Below are 22561 nucleotides of genomic sequence, written 5' to 3' on the forward strand. Positions count from 1 at the left end.
CGTCTTCAGGGTTATCTCAAGAGGTCATTGCCACTATGAGACAGGCCAGGAAACCAACGTCTGCCAAGATCTACCACAGGACGTGGAAGATATTCCTATCTTAGTGCTCTGATCAGGGATTTTCTCCCTGGCCATTTGCATTGCCCACTTTTCTTTCCTTTCTTCAATCAGGATTGGAAAAAGGTTTGTCGCTCGGCTCCCTTAAGGGACAAGTCTCAGCGCTCTCTGTGTTCTTTCAGAAGCGTCTTGCCAGGCTTTCTCAGGTACGCACGTTCCTGCAGGGGGTTTGTCACATTGTCCCTCCTTACAGGCGGCCGTTAGAACCCTGGGATCTGAACAGGGTTCTGATGGCCCTTCAGAAGGCACCTTTTGAGCCTTTGAAGGATATTTCTCTTTCTCGCCTTTCGCAGAAGGTGGTCTTCCTAGTAGCAGTCACATCACTTCGGAGAGTGTCTGAGCTAGCAGCGTTGTCATGCAAGGCTCCTTTCCTGGTGTTTCACCAGGACAAGGTGGTGCTGCGCCCGGTTCCGGAATTCCTTCCTAAGGTGGTATCCACCTTTCATCTCAATCAGGATATCTCCTTACCTTCTTTTTGTCCTCATCCAGTTCATCAATGTGAAAGGGATTTGCATTTGTTAGATCTGGTGAGAGCGCTCAGAATCTACATTTCCCGTACGGCGCCCCTGCGCCGCTCGGAGGCACTCTTTGTCCTTGTCGCTGGTCAGCGTAAGGGGTCACAGGCTTCCAAATCCACCCTGGCTCGGTGGATCAAGGAACCAATTCTCGAAGCCTACCGTTCTTCTGGACTTCCGGTTCCCTCAGGGCTAAAGGCCCATTCTACCAGAGCCGTGGGTGCGTCCTGGGCTTTACGGCACCAGGCTACGGCTCAGCAGGTGTGCCAGGCGGCTACCTGGTCGAGCCTGCACACTTTCACCAAACACGATCAGGTGCATACCTATGCTTCGGCGGATGCCAGCCTAGGTAGACGAGTCCTTCAGGCGGCGGTTGCCCACCTGTAGGAACGGGCCGTTTTACGGCTCTATTATGAGGTTTTATTTTACCCACCCAGGGACAGCTTTTGGACGTCCCAATTGTCTGGGTCTCCCAATGGAGCGACAAAGAAGAAGGGAATTTTGTTTACTTACCGTAAATTCCTTTTCTTCTAGCTCCAATTGGGAGACCCAGCACCCGCCCTGTTCCCTTCGGGCTGTTGTTTTTTCGTGTACACATGTTGTTCATGTTGAATGGTTCAGTTCTCCGAAATTTCTTCGGATTGAAGTTACTTTAAACCAATTTATTTGCTTTCCTCCTTCTTGCTTTTGCACTAAAACTGAGGAACCCGTGATGCACGGGGGGTGTATAGGCAGAAGGCGAGGGGCTTTACACTTTTAAGTGTAATACTTTGTGTGGCCTCCGGAGGCAGAAGCTATACACCCCAATTGTCTGGGTCTCCCAATTGGAGCTAGAAGAAAAGGAATTTACGGTAAGTAAACAAAATTCCCTTCTTTGCGGCCTGTACCTCTTGTGGGGCTATGTTACCTGCGGGTTCCACCTACCCTCACTGTGAGTAATGCTCGACCCCTGTTTCGCTTGCTCAGCCGGAGCCTCGGACACTGGTGGGCCCCTCGGCTCATGTAGACCCCCCCCTGCTCCCCCTGACCAGGCTGCAGGGACAGAGTTCGCCTCTTTTGCTGACAAACTCTCTGAGTCACTTTCTCAATCCATTGCACAGTCTATGGACAAATGGTCTTCTAAGCTGCTAGAGGCTTTGCAGTCCAGACCGGACCCTTCACAGGCCCCGGCCCCTGTTGGCTCGTCGCCTCCAGGCCCCTCTCGGTCCGCGCCACAGCGCGCTCATAGGTTGGCCCCTCGGTCTCAGGCGGAGGACTCCTGCCCGGACCGCAGCCCCCGACCGGCTAAGCGGTCTCGCTGGGACTCTTCCCCGACTTCCTCTCGCTGCTCGGGATCCCAGCTTGAGGACTCTCTGGAGGACGAGGCGGATGTCGCAGCTCAGGGCTCTGACCCTGACGTCGCCCTTAACCTTGATACACCTGAGGGGGACGCCTTAGTAAATGATCTTATCTCGTCCATCAACCAGGTGTTAGATCTCTCTCCCCCGCCTCCTCCTGTAGAGGAGTCGGCGTCTCAGCAGGAGAAACACCAGTTTCGGTTCCCCAAACGTACACGCAATACGTTTTTTGATCACTCTAACTTCAGGGACGCTGTCCAGAAGCTCAGAGCGGTCCCGGACAAGCGCTTTACTAAGCGCCTCACTGACACGCGTTACCCCTTCCCATCTGAAGTCGTTAAGGGTTGGGCTCACTGTCCCAAGGTGGATCCTCCAGTCTCAAGATTGGCGGCTAGATCCGTGGTGTCGGTTGTAGATGGCTCATCGCTAAAAAAATGCCACTGACAGACAGATTGAGCTCCTGGTGAAGTCCATCTATGAGGCCACGGGCGCGTCTTTTGCCCCGGCCTTTGCAGCCGTGTGGGCACTCCAAGCTATCTCGGCTTGTCTGACTGAGATTAATGCTGTCACACGTAATTCTGCTCCGCAAGTTGCGTCTTTGACCTCTCAGGCGTCAGCCTTTTCATCCTACGCCATGAACGCCGTACTGGACTCTGCTAGCCATACAGCTGTAGCATCCGCTAACTCCGTGGCAGTCCGCAGGGCCATGTGGCTGCGCGAATGGAAGGCAGATTCGGCTTCCAAGAGGTTCTTAACCGGTTTGCCGTTTTCTGGCGACTGTTTGTTTGGCGAACGATTGGATGAGATTATTAAGGAATCCAAAGGAAAGGATTCCTCCTTACCTCAGGCCAAACCTAAGAGACCTCAACAGAGGAAGGTTCAATCGAGTCCTTTCGTCCCTCCGCCAAGTCCCAATCCTCCTCGTCCAACAGGCCGGAGAAAGGCCAGAGGAACTCCTATGCGTGGCGATCCAAGTCTCGCCCACAAAAGGCCGCAGGAGGCACTGCCTCCAAGACGGCCTCCTCATGACTCTCGGCCTCCCCTTACCGCATCCTCGGTCGGTGGCAGGCTCTCCCGCTTTGGAGACGCCTGGTGGACACATGTTCAAGACCGATGGGTGAGAGACATTCTGTCTCATGGTTACAGGATAGAGTTCAGCTCTCGTCCTGCGGCTCGCTTCTTCAGAACCTTTCCGCCCCCCCGCTCAGGCCGACGCACTTTTTCAGGCAGTGGCCACTCTAAAGATGGAAGGAGTTGTTATCCCCGTTCCCCTTCAGGAACGTGGTCGCGGATTTTACTCCAACTTGTTCGTGGTGCCAAAAAAGGACGGGTCATTCCGTCCTGTTCTGGACCTCAAGCTGCTCAACAGACATGTGAGAACCAGACGGTTCCGGATGGAATCTCTCCGCTCGGTCATCGCCTCAATGTCACAAGGAGACTTCCTAGCATCGATCGACATCAAGGATGCTTATCTCCATGTACCGATCGCACCCGAGCATCAACGTTTCCTGCGTTTCGCCATCGGGGACGAACACCTCCAGTTCGTGGCATTGCCTTTCGGCTTGGCGACAGCACCACGGGTTTTCACCAAAGTCATGGCATCCGTTGTGGCAGTCCTGCATTCTCAGGGCCACTCGGTGATTCCCTACTTGGACGATCTCCTAGTCAGGGCCCCGTCTCGGGTGGCGTGTCAACAAAGTCTATCTGTCGCTCTGGCGACTCTCCAGAGGTTCGGGTGGATCATCAACTTCCCGAAATCCAAGTTGACACCGACCCAATCACTGACGTACCTTGGGATGGAGTTTCATACCCAGCAAGCGTTAGTCAAGCTTCCGAGAGACAAAAAGCTTTCTCTGCAGGCAGGGGTGCAATCCCTTCTTCGGAGTCAGTCACACCCCTTAAGGCGCCTCATGCACTTCCTGGGGAAGATGGTGGCAGCTATAGAGGCAGTCCCGTTCGCGCAATTCCATCTTCGGCCACTCCAATGCGACATTCTCCGCAAATGGGACAGGAGTTCGGCTTCCCTCGACAGGAACGTCTCTCTTTCCCTTGCAACCAAGACGTCACTTCAGTGGTGGCTCCTTCCCAACTCTCTGTGGCAGGGAAAATCCTTCCTACCCCCAACCTGGGCTGTAGTCACCACGGACGCGAGCCTGTTTTTCTCCACCACAGGCTCAGGGAACCTGGACTCCGATAGAGTCATCCCTTCAGATCAATATTCTGGAGATAAGGGCAGTGTATCTAGCCCTATTGGCTTTTCATCGGTGGCTGGAGGGCAGGCAGATCCGTATCCAGTCGGACAACGCCACTGCCGTCGCATACATCAACCACCAAGGCGGCACTCGCAGTCGTCAAGCCTTCCAGGAAGTCCGACGGATTCTGCAGTGGGTGGAAGCCACAGCTTCCACCATCTCCGCAGTTCACATCCTGGGCATAGAGAACTGGGAAGCAGATTTTCTCAGTCGTCAGGGCATGGACGCGGGGGAATGGTCTCTGCACCCAGACGTGTTTCGAGAGATCTGTCGCCGCTGGGGAACGCCGGACGTCGATCTCATGGCGTCACGGCACAACATCAAAGTCCCGGCATTCATGGCACGGTCTCAAGATCACAAAGCTCTGGCGGCGGACGCGTTAGTTCAGGATTGGTCGCAGTTTCGACTGCCTTATGTGTTTCCTCCTCTGGCGATGCTGCCCAGAGTGTTACGTAAGATCAGGTCCGACTGCCGTCGCGCCATTCTCGTCGCTCCAGACTGGCCGAGGCGGTCGTGGTACCCGGATCTGTGGCATCTCACGGTGGGTCAACCGTGGGCGCTTCCAGACCGCCCAGACTTGCTGTCACAAGGCCCGTTTTTCCATCTGAATTCTGTGGCCCTCAACCTGACTGTGTGGCCATTGAGTCCTGGCTCCTAGCGTCTTCAGGGTTATCTCAGGATGTCATTGCCACCATGAGACAGGCCAGGAAGCCTACGTCCGCCAAAATCTATTATAGGTCTTGGCAAATCTTCCTATCCTGGTGCGCTAATAACGGTTTTACTCCATGGCCGTTTGCCTTACCCACTTTTCTTTCATTCCTTCAATCCGGAATGGACAAGGGTTTGTCACTTGGCTCTCTCAAGGGCCAAGTATCGGCGCTCTCCGTGTTTTTTCATAAGCGCCTAGCCAGGCTTCCGCAGGTCCGCACGTTCCTGCAGGGAGTTTGCCACATAGTCCCACCTTACAAGCGTCCGCTGGAACCCTGGGATCTTAACAGGGTGCTAACGGCTCTTCAGAAACCACCTTTCGAGCCGCTGCGGGATGTCTCTCTATCACGTCTTTCGCAGAAGGTGGCCTTCCTAGTGGCAGTCACATCACTTCGGAGAGTGTCTGAGCTAGCAGCGCTGTCATGCAAAGCCCCCTTCCTGGTGTTTCACCAGGATAAGGTGGTTCTGCGTCCGGTCCCGGAATTTCTCCCTAAGGTGGTATCCCCTTTTCATCTCAATCAGGATATCTCCTTGCCTTCATTTTGCCCTAATCCAATTCACCAGTGTGAAAAGGATTTGCACTCTTTGGATCTTCTGAGAGCACTCCGGCTCTACGTGTCTCGCACGGCGCCCCTGCGTCGTTCAGATGCGCTCTTTGTTCTTGTCGCTGGCCAGCGTAAGGGCTCGCAGGCTTCCAAGTCAACCTTGGCTCGGTGGATCAAGGAACCGATTCTCGAAGCCTACCGTTCTTCTGGGCTTCCGCTTCCTTCAGGGCTGAAAGGCCATTCTACCAGAGCCGCGGGTGCGTCCTGGGCATTGCGGCACCGGGCTACGGCTCAGCAGGTGTGTCAGGCAGCTACGTGGTCTAGTCTGCACACTTTCACGAAGCACTATCAAGTGCATACCTATGCTTCGGCAGACGCCAGTCTAGGTAGGCGAGTCCTTCAGGCGGCGGTTGCCCACCTGTAAGAGGGGGCCGTTTTTTCGGCTCTTTTCATTGAGGTATTCTTTTACCCACCCAGGGACTGCTCTTGGACGTCCCAATTGTCTGGGTCTCCCAATGGAGCGACAAAGAAGAAGGGAATTTTGTTTACTTACCGTAAATTCCTTTTCTTCTAGCTCCTATTGGGAGACCCAGCACCCGCCCCTGTACCCTTCGGGCTGGTTGTTCTTTTCTGTACACATGTTGTTCATGTTGAATTGTTCTTTTGGTTCATGGTTTGCAGTTCTCCGAACATCCTTCGGATTGCATTTACCCTAGACCAATTTATAAGTTTTCTCCTTCCTGCTTTTGCACCAAAACTGAGGAGCCCGTGATCCACGGGAGGGTGTATAGGCAGAGGGGAGGGGTTACACTTTTTAAAGTGTAATACTTTGTGTGGCCTCCGGAGGCAGAAGCTATACACCCAATTGTCTGGGTCTCCCAATAAGAGCTAGAAGAAAAGGAATTTACGGTAAGTAAACAAAATTCCCTTCTTTTCTGCAACTAAAGGCCAGGTTCCCTTTAATAAGCACAGTGTGCTGTGCAGGTGTGGAGAATCACAGTCCTCCACCTGTGGGTGTGTCCGGTCTGATTAGGAGACTCAGTGTGTGTTCTGCAGAGTGTGAGAGCAGAGCTGGGAGCTCTGGATGTATCAGCCTGTGTGGAGGATGACCACGGGGTTCTGGAATTCAGTCTGGGTTTAGACTGGAAGTAGTGTGCAAGTCAGGCTGGTTAGTGCTGTGGCTACTGGACCAAAGCTCTCCTTAAGTGGAGAGACAGACGGGAGTCTGCAGAGTGTCTCTGGGTTCTTGGACGGAGCCACAGCAAGTGTTGTTCCCTGGCAGGAGCTAGTGTGTACAGGCGCCACACTTCCAATAGAGACCGTATTGGACTGGAAGCCCACGGTATGTGGTTGTGCTATGTTTTTGCCTTAAGCCAGGAGAGGCCTGTTATGTTAATGTTTGCCGTTTATGACAAGTTTTTCACAAACGGCTGGAATTTTTTATGAAGATACTGTGTCGTCCTGTGACCTTGCCTATGCCTACCTGAGCTAATCCTCACAATGTATTGCTCTATAGTTTGTAGGAGCCCCTTTCTTTGTGACAATTCAACAGCGGCAGCCTCCACGGTTGGCAACAACATTCTATGACATACAGCATAAGTTGGGGTCCATGCCTACAGATTGACATGTACACAGTGCCGGCTCTGTTTTAACAGCTGTCACTAACAGTGGGGGCTTGTTACTGTCAGTTACGGCACTCACTCTCCAGGACCCGTATGCACGCTCCTGTATGCACGCACTTGTGGGAAACATCAGCAGGAATTCTGAAGCCGGCTATTGCCAAATCCCTGCACGGCCCGTGATTTTTAGGCTCTGGCTACTAACTATTGTAGATCAGCTGAAGGATAAAACTCCTCGGGAGTATATCTTTTTCTAACCTTACCACTGCTGCAGGGTGCAGAGGCATTCTTGCAGAGTCGTCAGCCGATGCTATCAGGCTGGGAGCCCGTTGTGCAGGATTGTCTAATCTGGCCAGAATGGCATTATGGTTGAAGGGCTGTCCCATATGCCTGCAAACCAAGCATGTATTATGTTCAGGGCCGTATGTCGCTCTGCTCCTTTTGGTAAACAGCTGGAAGATGTGCTGGAGACCGTATCCGATGCCAAGCAGCCCTTCCAAAGGTTATCCCTTTTTGTTCCAGCAGAGTAGACACTCAAGGTGTCCGACTAGGCCCTGGGGGCACTCTGCCATGCCATCATGTCTCTGAGACACGCTATATACATGCGGGGCACTATGATATTGTGCTTACCGGCGGCTCCATGGGGCCTGTTCCACTCCAGGGCTCTCCAATGGCAAATCCTGTCTGCCAAACAAAAAAAAACCCTTAGGAAGATGTTTGAAGGAGACGTCATTGTCTCCTTGCCAGTCAAGACTTCCCTGCTTTGGTGGACGTCCATAGGCAACCTGTCTGTGGGGTTCCTGGCTACCTCGGCATCTGAAGGTGGTCACTGCTGATGCCAGCCGGGACGGCTGGGGATGCTCGCCTCCAGGTGCAGATATCCCTGGGCTGGTGGTCAGCGCAGGAAGCAGCACAGCCCTCACACCTCCTGACGTTGGGGTCTGAAGAACGAGCACTAAATTCCCTTTGCCCCCCCCCCCCCTCCAGGGTCAGCTCGCTCGGTTGCTGTCGGTCACTCAGTCTACCGTCTCCTTCCTGAAACGCTGGGGGGGGGCACGATCCCCATCTCTCATTCTGGCATCTTACGGTCTTTACTGGGACAGAATCCCCCTCGGCTCTACACTTCACTGGATTCTAAATGCCAATGTTGTTTCATGGTCTCGTAGTAAGCTTGTGGCCTTGGATGTGTGAGCTTGTGGGTTTGAATCCCGATGGGTCATTCCTGTAGTTGGCAGCTTACCTCAGGCGCCATCAACCGCGGCAAGGGGAATGATCCCTGAATCCGCGGATCTTTCAATGGTAGTGGCTCTGTGGAGAATACCACGGAGATACCTGTTTCCTCCAGGCTAAACTGGCATATAGACCTCTTGTTCCATGTTCCCAGCAGTCCAGCCCTCGCGGTGAATGCACTTCCAATCCATGGACCTTTGGAATAGCCTATGCCCTTCCCCCTGTTGTCATGCTCTCGATGGTTCTCCAAGAGCTCTGGGAAGCTCGGGCGAGGGTCCTTCCCCTCGCCCCCTTCTGGCCCAAGGGGCCATGGCTCTCTCTCCTGAGGACATTGTCTGTCCCGGATCCTGGGGTTCTGCCGGGGATTCCGGACCTGTTAGTGCAGTTACCTGTGTTCCTCGTGCAGGAAATGTTTTTTTTTTTTCATTTCACAGCTTAGAGCTTGAGAGGTTGTTGCTGATGCGCAAGGGTTCTCCTGACCCGGTCTCTTCCTTGCGGAAGAGCCATAAACCGGTTACCACTACACTCTATGGGAGAGGGTGGCAAAAGTTCCCCTTCTTTGCAAATGGTCCCTTGGGTATGAGTTCCTATTCCATGCAAATTGGCCTACTTGCAGACGGGGTTGCTCTAGGATTCTCAGTGTACACTCTAGGGGTTCCTGTTCTGCCCTTGGAACCTTGTACATTGGAAAACTGGCAGCAGATCGGTGGGTTCAAGGTTATTGGGTTTGTGAGTTCATGCCTGACAGTTCCACCGGGGGATCAAATTAGGGTTGGACGCCCTCACGAGTCCTCCCTTTGAACCTATTGCCAAAAAAAAAAAAATCTCCCTGACATTGGAAACGATTTTGCTCTGGGCCTTGGCGTTCGCTCGCAGAATTAGTGCTTACACACCTTATCGGTAGTACGGCCCTGCGCTCAGTTGTTCAACGATAGGCCGGGTCAGGTGTTAATAGGACCCTTTCTCCCAATGGTCGCCTCTCGATTCTGTAGCACGCAGGGTATAATCCTCCCTCCTTTTGCGGCCATCCTACAAATACAGGGGTAAAACAGATTCATACGTTGGAGGTTCATAGGGCCCTGCTTCTCTACATCTCAGTGACACATAGGGTGGGGAAAACAGTCCTTTTTCATAGCCCTCTCTGTAGTAGGAAAGGTCTGTGGGTGTGAAACTGCACTCTCTCTAGGTGGATTAGGGAGCCCATTGCTTAGCCTACTCATCTAGTGGGACTGCCTTCCCTGAGGGCTTAAGGGTCCTTTCCACCGGTGCGGTGTCGCCCTCCGGGGCTGAAAAGACCCAGGTATCTATTGACCGGATTTGTAGGACCGCTACCTGGTCTTCACATTCTCCTTTTTCTTCCGTCACTATCGGTTGGATCTATCCTCCTCGGCTGATCTCTCGTTTGTAGAAGGGTGCTTGAGACGTTGGTCCCTCCCTAATACATTATTCTCTGGAAATCTCTCACGTGGTGCTGTCATGGGTGAGGGGAAAACATTTCGGTTACTTACCGGTAGCCGGTTTTTCCAGAACCCATGACAGCACCCATATAATCCCTCCCTTTTCACCGTTAGTGTGCACTATTCTGGGTGTGCATGTGTGTGTGTTATAGTTGGTGATAGAGTTAAGTTCTAACGTTTGTTGGAGGTCCTCTCAATTCTCGGTAATCAACTGACGAAGGGGAGAGGTACCGCCCTTTTATTTCAGAATGGTTTCCTGTCCTCGCTGGGCGGATCCCTCTCTCACGTAGTGCTGTCATGGGTTCTGGAAAAACCGGCTACCGGTAAGTAACCGAGGTGTTTTATTAGCATGGATTTGCATAAAACCAAGGCAAATCCGCAGCTAAAAAACGCAGAAAAAAAGCCCTGTGTGAACATAGCCTTATAGGAAAGAGTCAACAAACGTATTCTCATTCACCTCCTAGCAGATTAGCTGAACGCCTGAGGCTGCTTTCACACATCTGGTTTTTGCTGTGCGGCACAATCCGGCTTTTTGCAGAAGAAACGCAACCATTTTTTTTTTTTGCCACCGGCTGCGTTTTTTCTGCATAGACTTTCATTAGTGCCGTATTGTGCCACATGGCCTTGCGTTCGGTCCGGTTTTTGCCGGATGCGGCATATTTAGCCCATGCGGCGGCCGGATGAAACGTTGCCTGGCACTTGTTTTTTTTTGCCAGACCAAAAAAAAAAAAAAAAAAAACGCATCGCGCCGCATCCGGCCGATGCGGCGCTTTTTCCAATGCATGCCTATGGACACCAGATGCGGCACGATGCGGCAAAAACCGCATCCGGCCGCCGGATGCGGTTTTTTGCACTGCGCATGCTCAGTAGCGTGCCGCAACCGGCAAAAACCGGACGGGCCGCATGTAAAAACTTATGCAAAGGATGCTTTTTTTCGCCGCATCCGTTGCATAGGTTTTAGAGCCGGATTTAGCCACACTGCAAAAACCGGATGTGTGAAAGCAGCCTAAGGCCTCATTTAGATGTGCGTGTTGTGTTTTTAATACTTGTTTTGGATCAGATTTCCATCAGTTATAAGGTCAGTGATTTTATGATCATTCATTAGTGATTTTCTTGTATACAATTAAAAAAAAATTGCGAATCTTCCCTTAAAATGTTAAAAACATATTGTACACGAGGCATTCATTGATTTTCACAGAGTTCAGCTCTGAAGCCTGCAGAATTCTGTGTTCAGTTCTAATCCATCTCCTAACTCTCTCTTTTCCTCTCTGATTTAGATGGAGCTGAAGAAGACGCTGTTGGACAGGATGGTTCACCTTCTGAGTCGAGGGTATGTGCTGCCTGTCGTCACTTACATCCGCAGGTGCCTGGAGAAGCTCGACACAGACATCTCTCTTATCCGATACTTTGTCACTGAGGTGAGTATATTCAGTATTTACCACAGCCCATCCCCCTCGGCCTAATTACAATGAGTTCCTATAAATGTGATCTTCCTATCCAGGTCCTGGATGTCATTGCGCCTCCCTATACCTCAGACTTTGTGCAGCTTTTCCTTCCCATTCTGGAAAATGATAGTATAGCCGGCACCATCAAAACAGAAGGAGAACACGACCCTGTGACAGAGTTTATAGGTGGGAATTTGCCGCTTGGCTACATTTTCCGGGCCAGCAGGTGGCACTTGCCGACTGTTTACTGTTACTTGCACTTATCACTGTGCGCACTAGGAGGCGCAGTATGGCTTCTCTTCAGATTGAACGGTGTGAACAAACTCCTAACATTCATGTCACTCTTTTTTATTTCAGCTCACTGCAAATCCAAATTCATTATGATAAACTGAGCGGCTCCAGAGGACAGACTCCTGGACGTGGCGGGACTTCTTCTTTTTGTTTTTTTTTCTTTAGTGTATATATAATTTCCCCTGCCCATTTTAAGAAGCCTTAAGATATTTGCTTTTGGAATTTTTTGTTTTTTTTGTACAATACAACATTTAATTTTACAAATTTTGGTTTGTGCATCTGCTTTGTCCAGAAAGGGCTGCGTTGTGTGTCCTGGGGTCACCTCAAAGTTTCCTACCAGTGATATAATAGTTCTCTGCACCCCAACGTACGTTACTCCTTCACTTATTGCTTTGTGACGAGGTACGAGGGAAACATACATTGGGATGCAGAGCCTGCTGGGTTGTTACTTCTTCATATTTATTGGTATTTGCACTTGTCACTTTGTTGGTATTTTTGTCTATAGAGCCTGTGGAAGGTGAGCCATCCAGCTCCTTTCACATGGTGTTGGTGCTGTGTGGCAGCCATTGTTGTGGTGGTTTTGTGTCGGTGGGGCAGTGTAGACTGGAGTCATGGGGCTCTGCCTTGCAGCATGGGTGTTGTGAGGCACCAGGTCACCTGCCCGGCTGGTGCACTGTTGCGGCGGTGATTGGCACGCGACGCCACACCTCTAAGGTTATGTGCGCACTGGAAAATGGAATTTTCTCAAGAAAATTCCGCAGGCATTGAAAGATTACCGCACCCGCGGTAAAAAACCGCGGCAAACCGCACCCGAAAACCGCATGCGGTTTGCTGCGGTTTTACCGCAGGAATTGTTCGTGGTTTTGCCGCGTGCAGGTTGGTACATGTGCTTTAATGCATTCAATGCAATAAAGCACATTGAAGGAAAAAAAAAAAAAAAAGTCATTTCATTCTGAGATAGATGGAGAAATAGACAGAAGAATAGATAGAAGAATAGATAGAAGAATAGATAGAGTCCCTGTGAGCACACGCTGCATTTCCCACAGTCGGTAGTGAGTTCACATTACCGGCTGTGGGAAATGCCCTGTGGTTACCTCTGCTGTCTCGCTGCGAGGCTGCATTCAGCACGGTGTCAGTCGCGGCTGGATGCTAGCATCGCAGGACGTGGATTACGCCGGAGCGGTGTGTTTCGGGTGGGGATAATAAACGGGTGAACCAGGAGCTTTTTTGTGTTTTATTTAAAATAAAGGATTTTTCTGTGTGTGTTTATTCACTTTACTAACGGGTTGATCATGTCAGCTGTGTCATAGACGCTGCCATGATCAAGCCTGGACTTAGTGGCGGTGATCCGCCGCCATTAACTCCTTACTTTACCTTGATTGCCACTGCATCACGGCAACAAGAAGAGCCGGGAACACTCCGATACTGCCGCATAATGCATGCGACAGTCCCGGGGCAGCTGCGGCTGATATTCTCGGCTGCGGGAGGTGGGAGGGAGGTGGGGGACATTAACCCTGCCCCTCGCCCTCCCCAGCCTGAGAATACCGGGCCGCCGCTGTATGCTTAAGGTAAAAATACGGCGGAGCCCACGTGTTTTGTTTTCTATATTTCCGTTTGCTTTCTATGTGTATTCTATATGTCTGTGTTCTGTGTCTGTGTGTGAGTGTGATCTGTGTGTGTGTTTACTCTTGGCTCCGCTTCCTCTTCCTGGCATAATGACATCACTTCCCTGCAAACCGCAGGCAGCGATATACATTACCGCAGATAAACCGCGAAATACCGGAGGGAATAACGCAGTAAAACGCAATGAACCGCACAGAATTTGCTACCGGTGTTATTCCTAGCGGGATTTCACGATTACATGGCAGTCAATGGAGTGAAATCCCGCAGCGATGTGCGGAAATGAAGTGACATGCAAGTGTTTTTGCTGTGGGAATCCCGCAGCAAAACATGCAGCTGTCAAATTCCGCATAGTGCGCACAGCATTTATTTTTTTTCCATAGGTTTTGCTGGTGATTCACTGCAGAGATGTTATGAACATTTTCTGCAGCGAAACATACAGCAAATCCGCAGGAAATCCGCGGCAAAAACGGTAAGTGTGCACAGGGCCTAAGGCTTCATATAAGTTAGGAACCCACTGGGAGTTTCACTGTGAGGTGACAGTGGGCTTTGTACAGTCTGATCAGAATGTTAACCCAAGAACCTCATGTTCACATATATAAATTTTACCTAGCTGCATTAGACCATGTTATGGTGTTTAGATATGTGGTTCATGTCTTTCTCTATAGCTATGGTATATTTTAGTCTATCTGTTGTTGGTTTTATTGTTTATACTTTTATTTATTTCTGCGTTGGTATTATTGTCTGTGTTTATGTTTAGGTCTTTGATTGTTTTATGGTCTATATGTTGTTGTGTAGGTTGGTGTTCTGTGGTCTACATGTTGTTTAGATCTGTGTTGGTTTTATGGTCTGTGTTTTTGTTTTTTCGTTTGTTTTTTTTATGGTATGATTTTAGCAAGGTTGGGTTCTGTACAACATAACAAAAATACCCCACTACACACTGCATGTTTCCAGAAAACTGATAGCTGAAATCTGTGTTGTTATGAGCAACAATTGTACTACAGTGGAACCTTGGTTAACGAGAACAATCCATTCTGGGAGTGTACTTATTAACCAAGTTACTCGTTCAGCAAAGCAAGATTTCCCATAGGAAATAATGGAAGCTTAGACAATTCGTTTCACAACTTGTTAAATGTCCCATCCTGGTCCCCTATTGTGCCATTCCACACACACGCGCGCACACACACACACAAACACGCACACAAGCGCACACACACACGATGTGTATCGGGTAACCATCACAACCGATGCCGGACCTTCCGCTCCCAGCTCTGATTGGTCAGTGCGCTGCCTTTGAGTAGCAGCTGACAGGGGAAGTTCCTCCCTCGTCGCGATGCTTGCGGATACACATCCTGTAGCGGCGAACTACAAGAACCATGAGGCTGGCAATGGAATGGAAGGTAAGGTGAGCATAATGTGTACCTTCCGTTCTATCGCCGGCCTCATGGTTCTTGTAGTTCGCCGCTACAGGATGTGTATCCGCAAGCATCGCGACGAGGGAGGAACTGGTAGCCATGGTTATCCGATAGACATCCTGTATGGGCGAACTGCAAGTTCCAGGAGGCCGGCGATGGAACGGAAGGTACGGTGAGCATAAAATGTGTGTGTGTGAGTGCTTGCTTGTTTGTTTGTGTGTGCTTGTGTGTGTTTGTGTGGACTGCAAAAGCGGGTAAGAGCGCAGTGGATGTACGGAACCGGAAGTTTGTGTGGTGAGTATTTTGCTCGTACGGCAAAGCTTGCTCGTAAACAGAGTTAAAAATTTACAGCAAGCTTTGCTCGTTAAGTGAAATACTCGCTAACTGGGTTACTCGTTAAGCGAGGTACCACTGTATAGAGAAATGCTTCCACCTGTTACATAACATTCCTAACCTCACGGGGGCTCGGTAAGAGGCGCCAGGGATGCCGGCTACAGAATGAAGACTCTCCTGGCCTGACCGCAGATGGGGACCAGACGCTGTTCATGTACAGCTGTGGGCAGCAGGTCTGCGACTATAGAGAAATGCTCCACTTTTTTTTTTTTTTTTATACATAATAACAGATTTATTTGTGTTCCTAAATCGTGGATGTGTCACACATAGGCAGTGTCCTCGGTAGTCACACCAGTACGCCTAATATGCCGTTATTTCGGTTGTGCTCCTGCATTATTGTCCTTTATGACGTCTTTTACACAGCAGGCGGTCAGTTTGTTGCACATGATGAAAGTACAGCGCTGTACAGGTAAAAATCACAATCTTTACAATAGACTTGATTGTTGGCAGAGTCACGGGTAATAAAACAAGACGTCTTGTTGATATCGTGCTCAAATCACTGTTAAAGCAACAACACCTTACTAGTGGTGCGGATCTGGTTGTGTGATATACTGCGGTTCCCTAGCAGTATATCACATTATAGCAATGTCACATTAATGGCAAATGCAGATTGTAGCATCTTCTGTCATCTTGTGTCCATCTTTGATGTCATCATTGGAGTATTACATCTCCGTAAGCACAGTCCTCCTCAATGGCCAGATTATAGTCCGCTCCCTGACCTCCCTTGTATGTGCTTGTCACAATCCGCAGCCAGCCTTTCTCACCCTGCAACAAAATGGACAGATGGCGTAAAAGCGCAATGGCAGATCACCGAGTAGAAATGGTCTACTTGGTATACGGGGATTAATGGGTCAGGACTGGAGTGTTGGAGCAGAACATCAGGGGGCAAGGACCACGAGGCAGTGAGAGTAGTGATTGTTCGTCTGATCTGGGAGGACTGGATTCTGTCTTATGGTACCAGGAGGTGACTAACCCTTTTAGGACCGTTATGTTTTTACTGTGAGTACCCATGAATAATTAGTTTTGTCAATTGTGTATAACATTTATTATTTATTTTTGTTGTTGCTAAACATTTCAGGAATTTCCATGTGAACCCTGATTATTTTGTGTAAACTGGCCTTTAGGGAGGTGCTTATTTTATTTATATTTTTCCTCCCCCCTTTGCGCACAGTGCCACTCTTGCCTATAGGCTGTGTCTGGTACTACAGGTCAACTCCTTTCATGTGATGGCAATTTCAGATGCATCCCATAGACTGGAGTAGTCTTGTACCAAGTTTTAAAGACTCTATATTACAAGATGATGTGAAAAACGTGGATAATGTGTTATACATAATCCCAGCCCACTTACTATAGAAATTCAAGTGGGGCAAGGGCGGCAGCGCATCACACCCGCAGATGTACCCGGGACAGAAGGGTCATGTTCTTGTCATGGATGTCATCTGGTTATACTAAGTGCATGAATTATGTATATTGGGAGCAGTAAGATTAAAAACCTAATCCAGGATTTTAACCTCTTATTGACATTGGATGTACCGCATACGACCTGCCTCATGTTGGTATACTCACTGCTGGCTGCCGTGGGCAGCCGGCGGTGAGTCACACACATATTGGCTGATTTTAACAGCTGACATGTGCGGCTATCAGGCACAAGTGGATCCGCTCTCCACTCGTGCCTGTTAACCCCTTACACCGTGCTGTCAAAATGTGACATTGCAGTGTACATCGTAGCCGCAGTAAGCACTCACTTACCCGGCTCCATTGGAAGTCATGTGACGTGATCACATGGATCCGATGGTTGAAATGGTAGTACAGGGTCATGTGATGACTCCTGTTGCTATCATGAGTCAGTTCCTCTTACAGCCTGCAGAGGGCCGTCTCAAGAGGACAGCAGCTTTTGTGCATATCAGAGCGATGGTGCTCTGATCTACAGAAATAAATGAGCGATTAGATTCCTGATCCTTATAGATCCCCTGGGGGGACTAATAAAATAATAATAAAAAGATAAAAAAAAGTTTAAAAAAACCCCTAAAAGTTCAAATCACCCTCCTATTCGCCCCATTGAAAATTAAAGGGTTAAAAAAAACCCCACACATTTGGTATCACCGTGTTCATAAACTCCCTATCTATCAAAATATAAAATCAATTAATCTGATCGGTAAATTGCGTAGTGGAAAAAAAATTCCAAACACCAAAATTGTTTTTGTTTTTTTTTTATTTTTTGGTCGCAAATTTTGTGCAAAATGCAATAACAGGCGATCAAAACGTAGAATCTGCGCAAAAATGCTACCATTAAAAACGTCAGCTCGATACGCAAAAAATAAGCAGTCACTGAGCCATAGATCCCAAAAGATGAGAATACTACGGGTCACGGAATATGGCCTAAAACGTACACCACTTTTTTCGGACAAACTTCTGATTTTTTTTTTTTTAACACCTTTAAATAAAAGTAAACCTATACATGTTTGGTGTCTACAAACTCGCACTGACCTGATGCATCACACCAACACATCGGTTTTACCATTATAGTGAACACGGTGAGTAAAATATCTCAAAAACAATAGTGCTGTTGCACTTTTTTGCAATTCTTCCGCATTTGGAATTTTTTTTTGCCGTTTTCCAGTAAACTTATGCATTCATTGAAAAGTACAGCTCGTTTTGAAAAAAACGAGCCCTCACGTGACCATATTGACTATAAAATAAAAAAGTTCCGTCTCTTGGAAGAAAAATGGCGAAAGAAAAAACGTAAAGCACAATCGGCCAGTCGTGAAGAGGTTAAAATATGTCACACTCTGATTTCTGTGCTAGGTGTTCCTGACGTGGGGGGTCGTTTCACAAATCCCACGTATGGGTTATTTTATAAATAGCTGAGGATTACAGTGACCCCGGCAGTATATTACCTGTTCTGCTAAAGAAATACTCACCCAAGGCTCTCCCCAGGAGTTCCGGACCACCCAGTACTCTACTCCATTTTCATCCTTGCCCCATCCAGCCACTGAGACAATATGGTTCACCATTGGATTTGGCTGATACTCTGCATATAACCCTCCAGTATACGCATCAAGCTTTTCTGTAGCCATTATCCCACAGCTGAAAAACAGTTACATCTGGGTGTTTAATAACTACATTGCCTCATTTACCAGCAGTTAAAGAAAGTAAGTTATGTCTAGCAGGGACGTAATGACCGTGGTTGCAGAGATCGTGACAGGGCCCGGCGCCCATCCTGCAGAGAAGCAGCCAGCTCCTCTCGGTGAGAGAGGAGCTGCGCTGTAACAGCAGACCATGCAGTTGATATGGGGCCTCCCTCGCCCATCATCGCACACAGCAATGAAGAAGGATGGAGCTGAGGACTCCTCTCCATCCTTCATCAATCTCCACCGTGTCTGCGCTCGACAGCGGAGCACGGTGACGTCACTACTGTGCGCCTACTGTGCTGAGACGTTGAGCCTAGAATGTATGGGCTCCTTCCAGGTTAGTGGGCGTGACCGGCTTGGTTAATGGGAGCTGAGACATGCAGAGCGCAGAGGACGCCCTAACCGGAGCAGAGGGGGAATGGGGAGAGGTGAGTACTTTTTGTTTTTTGTTTTTTAATCCGTGAGTACACTGTAACTAGGGGTCTACAATATGAACGACTATGGGGCTGCTTTATAATACATCTAGGACTATGTGGGTAGCATTATATGGAGGACTAATGGGGTTACCTTATACGTTGACTATCGGGCTGAATTATAATACATGGAAGACTATGGGGTGAATAATACAATCTGAAGGACTTTGGGGGCTGCATTATAATACATGTAGGACTTTGGGGGCTGCATTATAATACATGTAGGACTATGGGGGCTGCATTATAATACATGTAGGATTATGGGGGCTGCATTATGATACATGTAGGACTATGGGGGCAGCATTATAATGCTTGTAGGACTATGGGGGCTGCACTCCAAAAACATACTGATAAGGAATTTAGATTGTGAGCCCCAATGGGGACAGAGTTGCCAATGTATGATAAGTGCTGTGGAATTAACAGTGCTATATAAATGAATAAATATTATTATTATTATAATAATAATAATAATACATGCCGGGCTAATGCAGCCCCCTTATATTATCTGGAGGTAAAATGGGGTGCAGTATAATCTATGGAGGACTATGGAAGGTGCATTATAATAATTGGAGGGCTATGAGCTCTACCTTATACATGGAGGACTATGGGAAATGCACTATAATACATAGAATGCACCCCCATAGTCCTTTAATATATGAAGGGATATGTGGGACCCTTTATACTATATGGAAGACTATGTGGGGGCCATTATAGTATTTTGAGAACTATATACGAAGGAGGACAAAGATACAAGCATGGGATGGGAAAGTTTGCGCTGAGGTAAAGAGGCTCTTTTCCTCAGCACTCAGCTTTCCCATACTCTGATATACATCTTCTCTCAGCACCCAGCTTTCCCATGTTCTGATATGGGAAAGCTGGGTGCTGAGGGAAAGATGTATAGCAGAGCATGGGAAAGCTGGGTGCCGAGGACAAGATGGTTATCATAACATAGGAAAGCTAGGCGCTAATAGAGGGCTTTCAAATCATGGGAAACCTGGGTGCTGAGGGAAGGAGCCAAGTGTCAGCATAATTATCCCATACCCTGAGTGTTGTCAATATCCCGTAACCTGAGTGTCAGCGTAGGTCACAGGGGGTGGAGCATGATGCTTGGTCTAATGTAGACCAGAGAGGGCAGAACATGACACATGTCTAGTGTAGAAAAGAGGTAGCGGAACATGACTATATTTATCATAGTGGTTCATGCTGTGGTATAGATCTGGTGCACCTTTACACTTGTCTAAGGGCTCGTTCACATTTGATGACCTGAGTCAGTAAACGATCATCAATCAGCTACATGTTTGCTGATGTTGTGAACACAGCCATGTATTTTCCCACGCATAGATTAAGATTGTTTGTGCCTAAAGTGTGAGGGCACCTTCACTGTAACAGCTTATCAGTGTGGTTCTGCCTCTAGGCTTACACCCTTTGACTTAATGAGAGAGGCCATTTTTTTGTTTTACCTGATAGGTCCATTCTTGTATATCTCGGCCATCATCTTTTCCCTTCCGCTGACCGCACCGTAGTCAGCGACTTTCCACAGAGTGTAATTGGAGAGGTTGAAGCATTTGCCAAACGTGGTGCAGGTGCCGCACTGGTTAAACTTGTTGCACTCTGAACAGTGAGAAATAACATGGTATAAATGATTGCTGCCCCCACAGACAATTGTTACCCACTGCTCTGTACACTTTATATATTATTTTGCGTTCTGTATCCTTTACATTCTCTGCTGTATGTGATGGATAAATTAGAAGACTGTTCATGAGAACCTTTGTAACAAAAGGCAGAATTATTTTTCGTTTCCTGGAATATACAACAAAGACACAGTGGTGTGAAAGGTGGAGAATCTTGGGGGTCATAACTATGACCATCACTCTTACTACAGATAATGAAAGGTGGTGCATAAGTAATGGTGCAAGGCTTTCAGATAGCACAGGAGAGAGGCTCCTGCTGCAGCCATTTGTCTTACATCCAGAGACAGGGTTTTAAAATAAAGAAAGATGTCTAATCTGAAGGCCCTTGGTCCTTCCCAGCCTAAAAATAGCAGCTTGCAGCCGCGCTAGAAGTGGTGCATATATATAATATATGCCTACGAGAAAGACAAGTTAGGTTGAGGAGCCTTGCGGCTGGGCAGCCCATTGGAGTGCATTCTCAGACGTCTGAATTCGGCATACGCCTGACCTCTGACTGTCACATGACATTGTCTCACTGTCGGACACTGATGAGATCCTCCTACCTTGGTCTTTTGCTTGGTAGTTGTTGCAGGTTTCATCTGGAATTCCATGTGTGCTGGCGTACTCCCACACTCCTCCGTGATCGCCACCCTCACAGGATCCTGACTCTCCACAGTCTATCACATTCTGCACAGACAGGTATGCTGAGGGCCAGGCTCCTTTCCTCTTAATATTAATCCGATCTGAAGGGCAAATAATATTTTTAATTCTTGTGTGTATAAATGATAATTATTGCTTATAGTTAATAAGTGCGCACTTATCCCCCAGTTTCGGCGTGACCGTGACCATTTAATCTAGTTACCTAAAGGCCACGTCTCACTAAGCAACATCGCTGCTGAGGCACAACTTTTGTGACGCAACAGTGATGTTGCTAGCGATGTTGTTGTGTGAGACATACAGCAACAACCTGGCCCCTGCTGTGAGGTCGTTGGTTGTTGCTGAATGTCCTGGACCATTTTTTTAGTTGTTGCTCTCCCGCTGTGAAGCGCACATCGCTGTGTGTGACAGCGAGAGAGCAACAACTGAATGCAGGGAGCCGGCTTCTGCGGACGCTGGTAACCACAATAATAATAATCTTTATTTCTATAGCGCCAACATATTCCGCAGCGCTTTACAATTCAGGAGGATCATATACAAACAAGTAACAGTTATAGAAATACAATATTTAGAGGAAAAAAAAAAAGAAAAAAACACAACCCTGCTCGTGAGAGCTTACAATCTACAATGAGATGGGGGAGGGGCAAGGTACAAGTGCTTATTTACAATGACAATCCAGCCATCTCACGGAAATGGGGGCTAGATAGTGGTTTCCTCGACCAGTGGGCCCGAGCCTTGAGATGCCTTTGGGTGCCATGGAGTTTGATGTGGAGTTATGTTGTGAGAAGTTGTAGTGGGACTATGTGAATCGAATCTGATTAGGGAGTGTGATAGGCCGCCCTAAAAGGATGCGTCTTTAGGGTGCGTCTGAAGCTGAGTAAGTTGTGATTTGCCCTAACCTCTTGGGGTAGAGCGTTCCAGAGGGTTGGTGCAGCTCGGAAGAAGTCTTGGATCCGGGAGTGGGAGGTTCGAATTAGTGTGGATGTTAGTCGAAAGTCGCTTGCAGAGCATAGAGAATGGGTGGGGTGATAGACAGAGAGGAGGGTGAAGATGTATGGGGGTGCCGCACTGTGGAGAGCTTTGTGGGTGAGAACAAGCAGTTTGAATTGGATCCTGTGATATATGGGCAGCCAGTGCAATGACTGGCACAGAGCAGAGGCATCCGAGTAGCGGTTAGCCAGATAGGTGACCCTGGCTGCTGCATTAAGGATGGACTGTAGAGGAGAGAGTCTAGTTAGGGGGAGATCAATTAATAGAGAGTTACAGTAGTCAAGGCGAGAGTGGATCAGGTCCACGGTGAGGGTTTTTGTCGTTTCCATAGTGAGAAAGGGGCGGATTCTAGAGATGTTCTTGAGGTGTAAGCGGCAGGAGCGGGCAAGAGATTGTATGTGGGAGGTGAAGGAGAGATCATTGTCAAGTATAACACCCAGACAGCGGGCTTGCTGCCTAGGACTTATCGTTGTGCCACACACAGAGAGGGAGATGTCAGGTTTAGGAAGGTTGGAGGATGGAGGAAAAAGCAGAAGTTCAGTTTTGGAAAGGTTAAGTTTCAGATAGAGAGCAGACTTGACATTGCAAACTGCAGTCAGGCAGTCACTTGTGTTCTGTAGTACAGCGGGGGTGAGCTCAGGGGATGAGGTGTATAGCTGTGTGTCATCAGCATAAAGATGGTACTGAAAGCCAAAA

The 22561-nt window shown here is 48.6% G+C and overlaps 2 protein-coding genes across 2 annotated transcripts in view; one reads left to right on the forward strand and one right to left on the reverse strand.

Annotated features, from left to right (window-relative positions):
* Positions 1-11774, forward strand: part of NELFCD (negative elongation factor complex member C/D) — a 31603-nt gene extending 19829 nt beyond the window's left edge. Inside the window, exons 13-15 of the mRNA XM_075347757.1 lie at positions 11058-11198; positions 11282-11411; positions 11583-11774. Of these exons, the coding sequence (XP_075203872.1) occupies positions 11058-11198; positions 11282-11411; positions 11583-11617 (306 nt within the window). The 3' untranslated portion in view covers positions 11618-11774. The remainder of the gene's footprint in view (positions 1-11057; positions 11199-11281; positions 11412-11582) is intronic.
* A 3378-nt stretch (positions 11775-15152) lies between these two features.
* Positions 15153-22561, reverse strand: part of CTSZ (cathepsin Z) — a 14046-nt gene continuing 6637 nt past the window's right edge. Inside the window, exons 3-6 of the mRNA XM_075350367.1 lie at positions 20782-20961; positions 20009-20159; positions 17866-18031; positions 15153-15709 (exon numbers count right to left, since the gene is read on the reverse strand). Of these exons, the coding sequence (XP_075206482.1) occupies positions 15596-15709; positions 17866-18031; positions 20009-20159; positions 20782-20961 (611 nt within the window). The 3' untranslated portion in view covers positions 15153-15595. The remainder of the gene's footprint in view (positions 15710-17865; positions 18032-20008; positions 20160-20781; positions 20962-22561) is intronic.

Source organism: Anomaloglossus baeobatrachus, chromosome 5, assembly GCF_048569485.1.
Source record: "Anomaloglossus baeobatrachus isolate aAnoBae1 chromosome 5, aAnoBae1.hap1, whole genome shotgun sequence".
Classification (NCBI taxonomy): Eukaryota; Metazoa; Chordata; class Amphibia; order Anura; family Aromobatidae; genus Anomaloglossus; species Anomaloglossus baeobatrachus.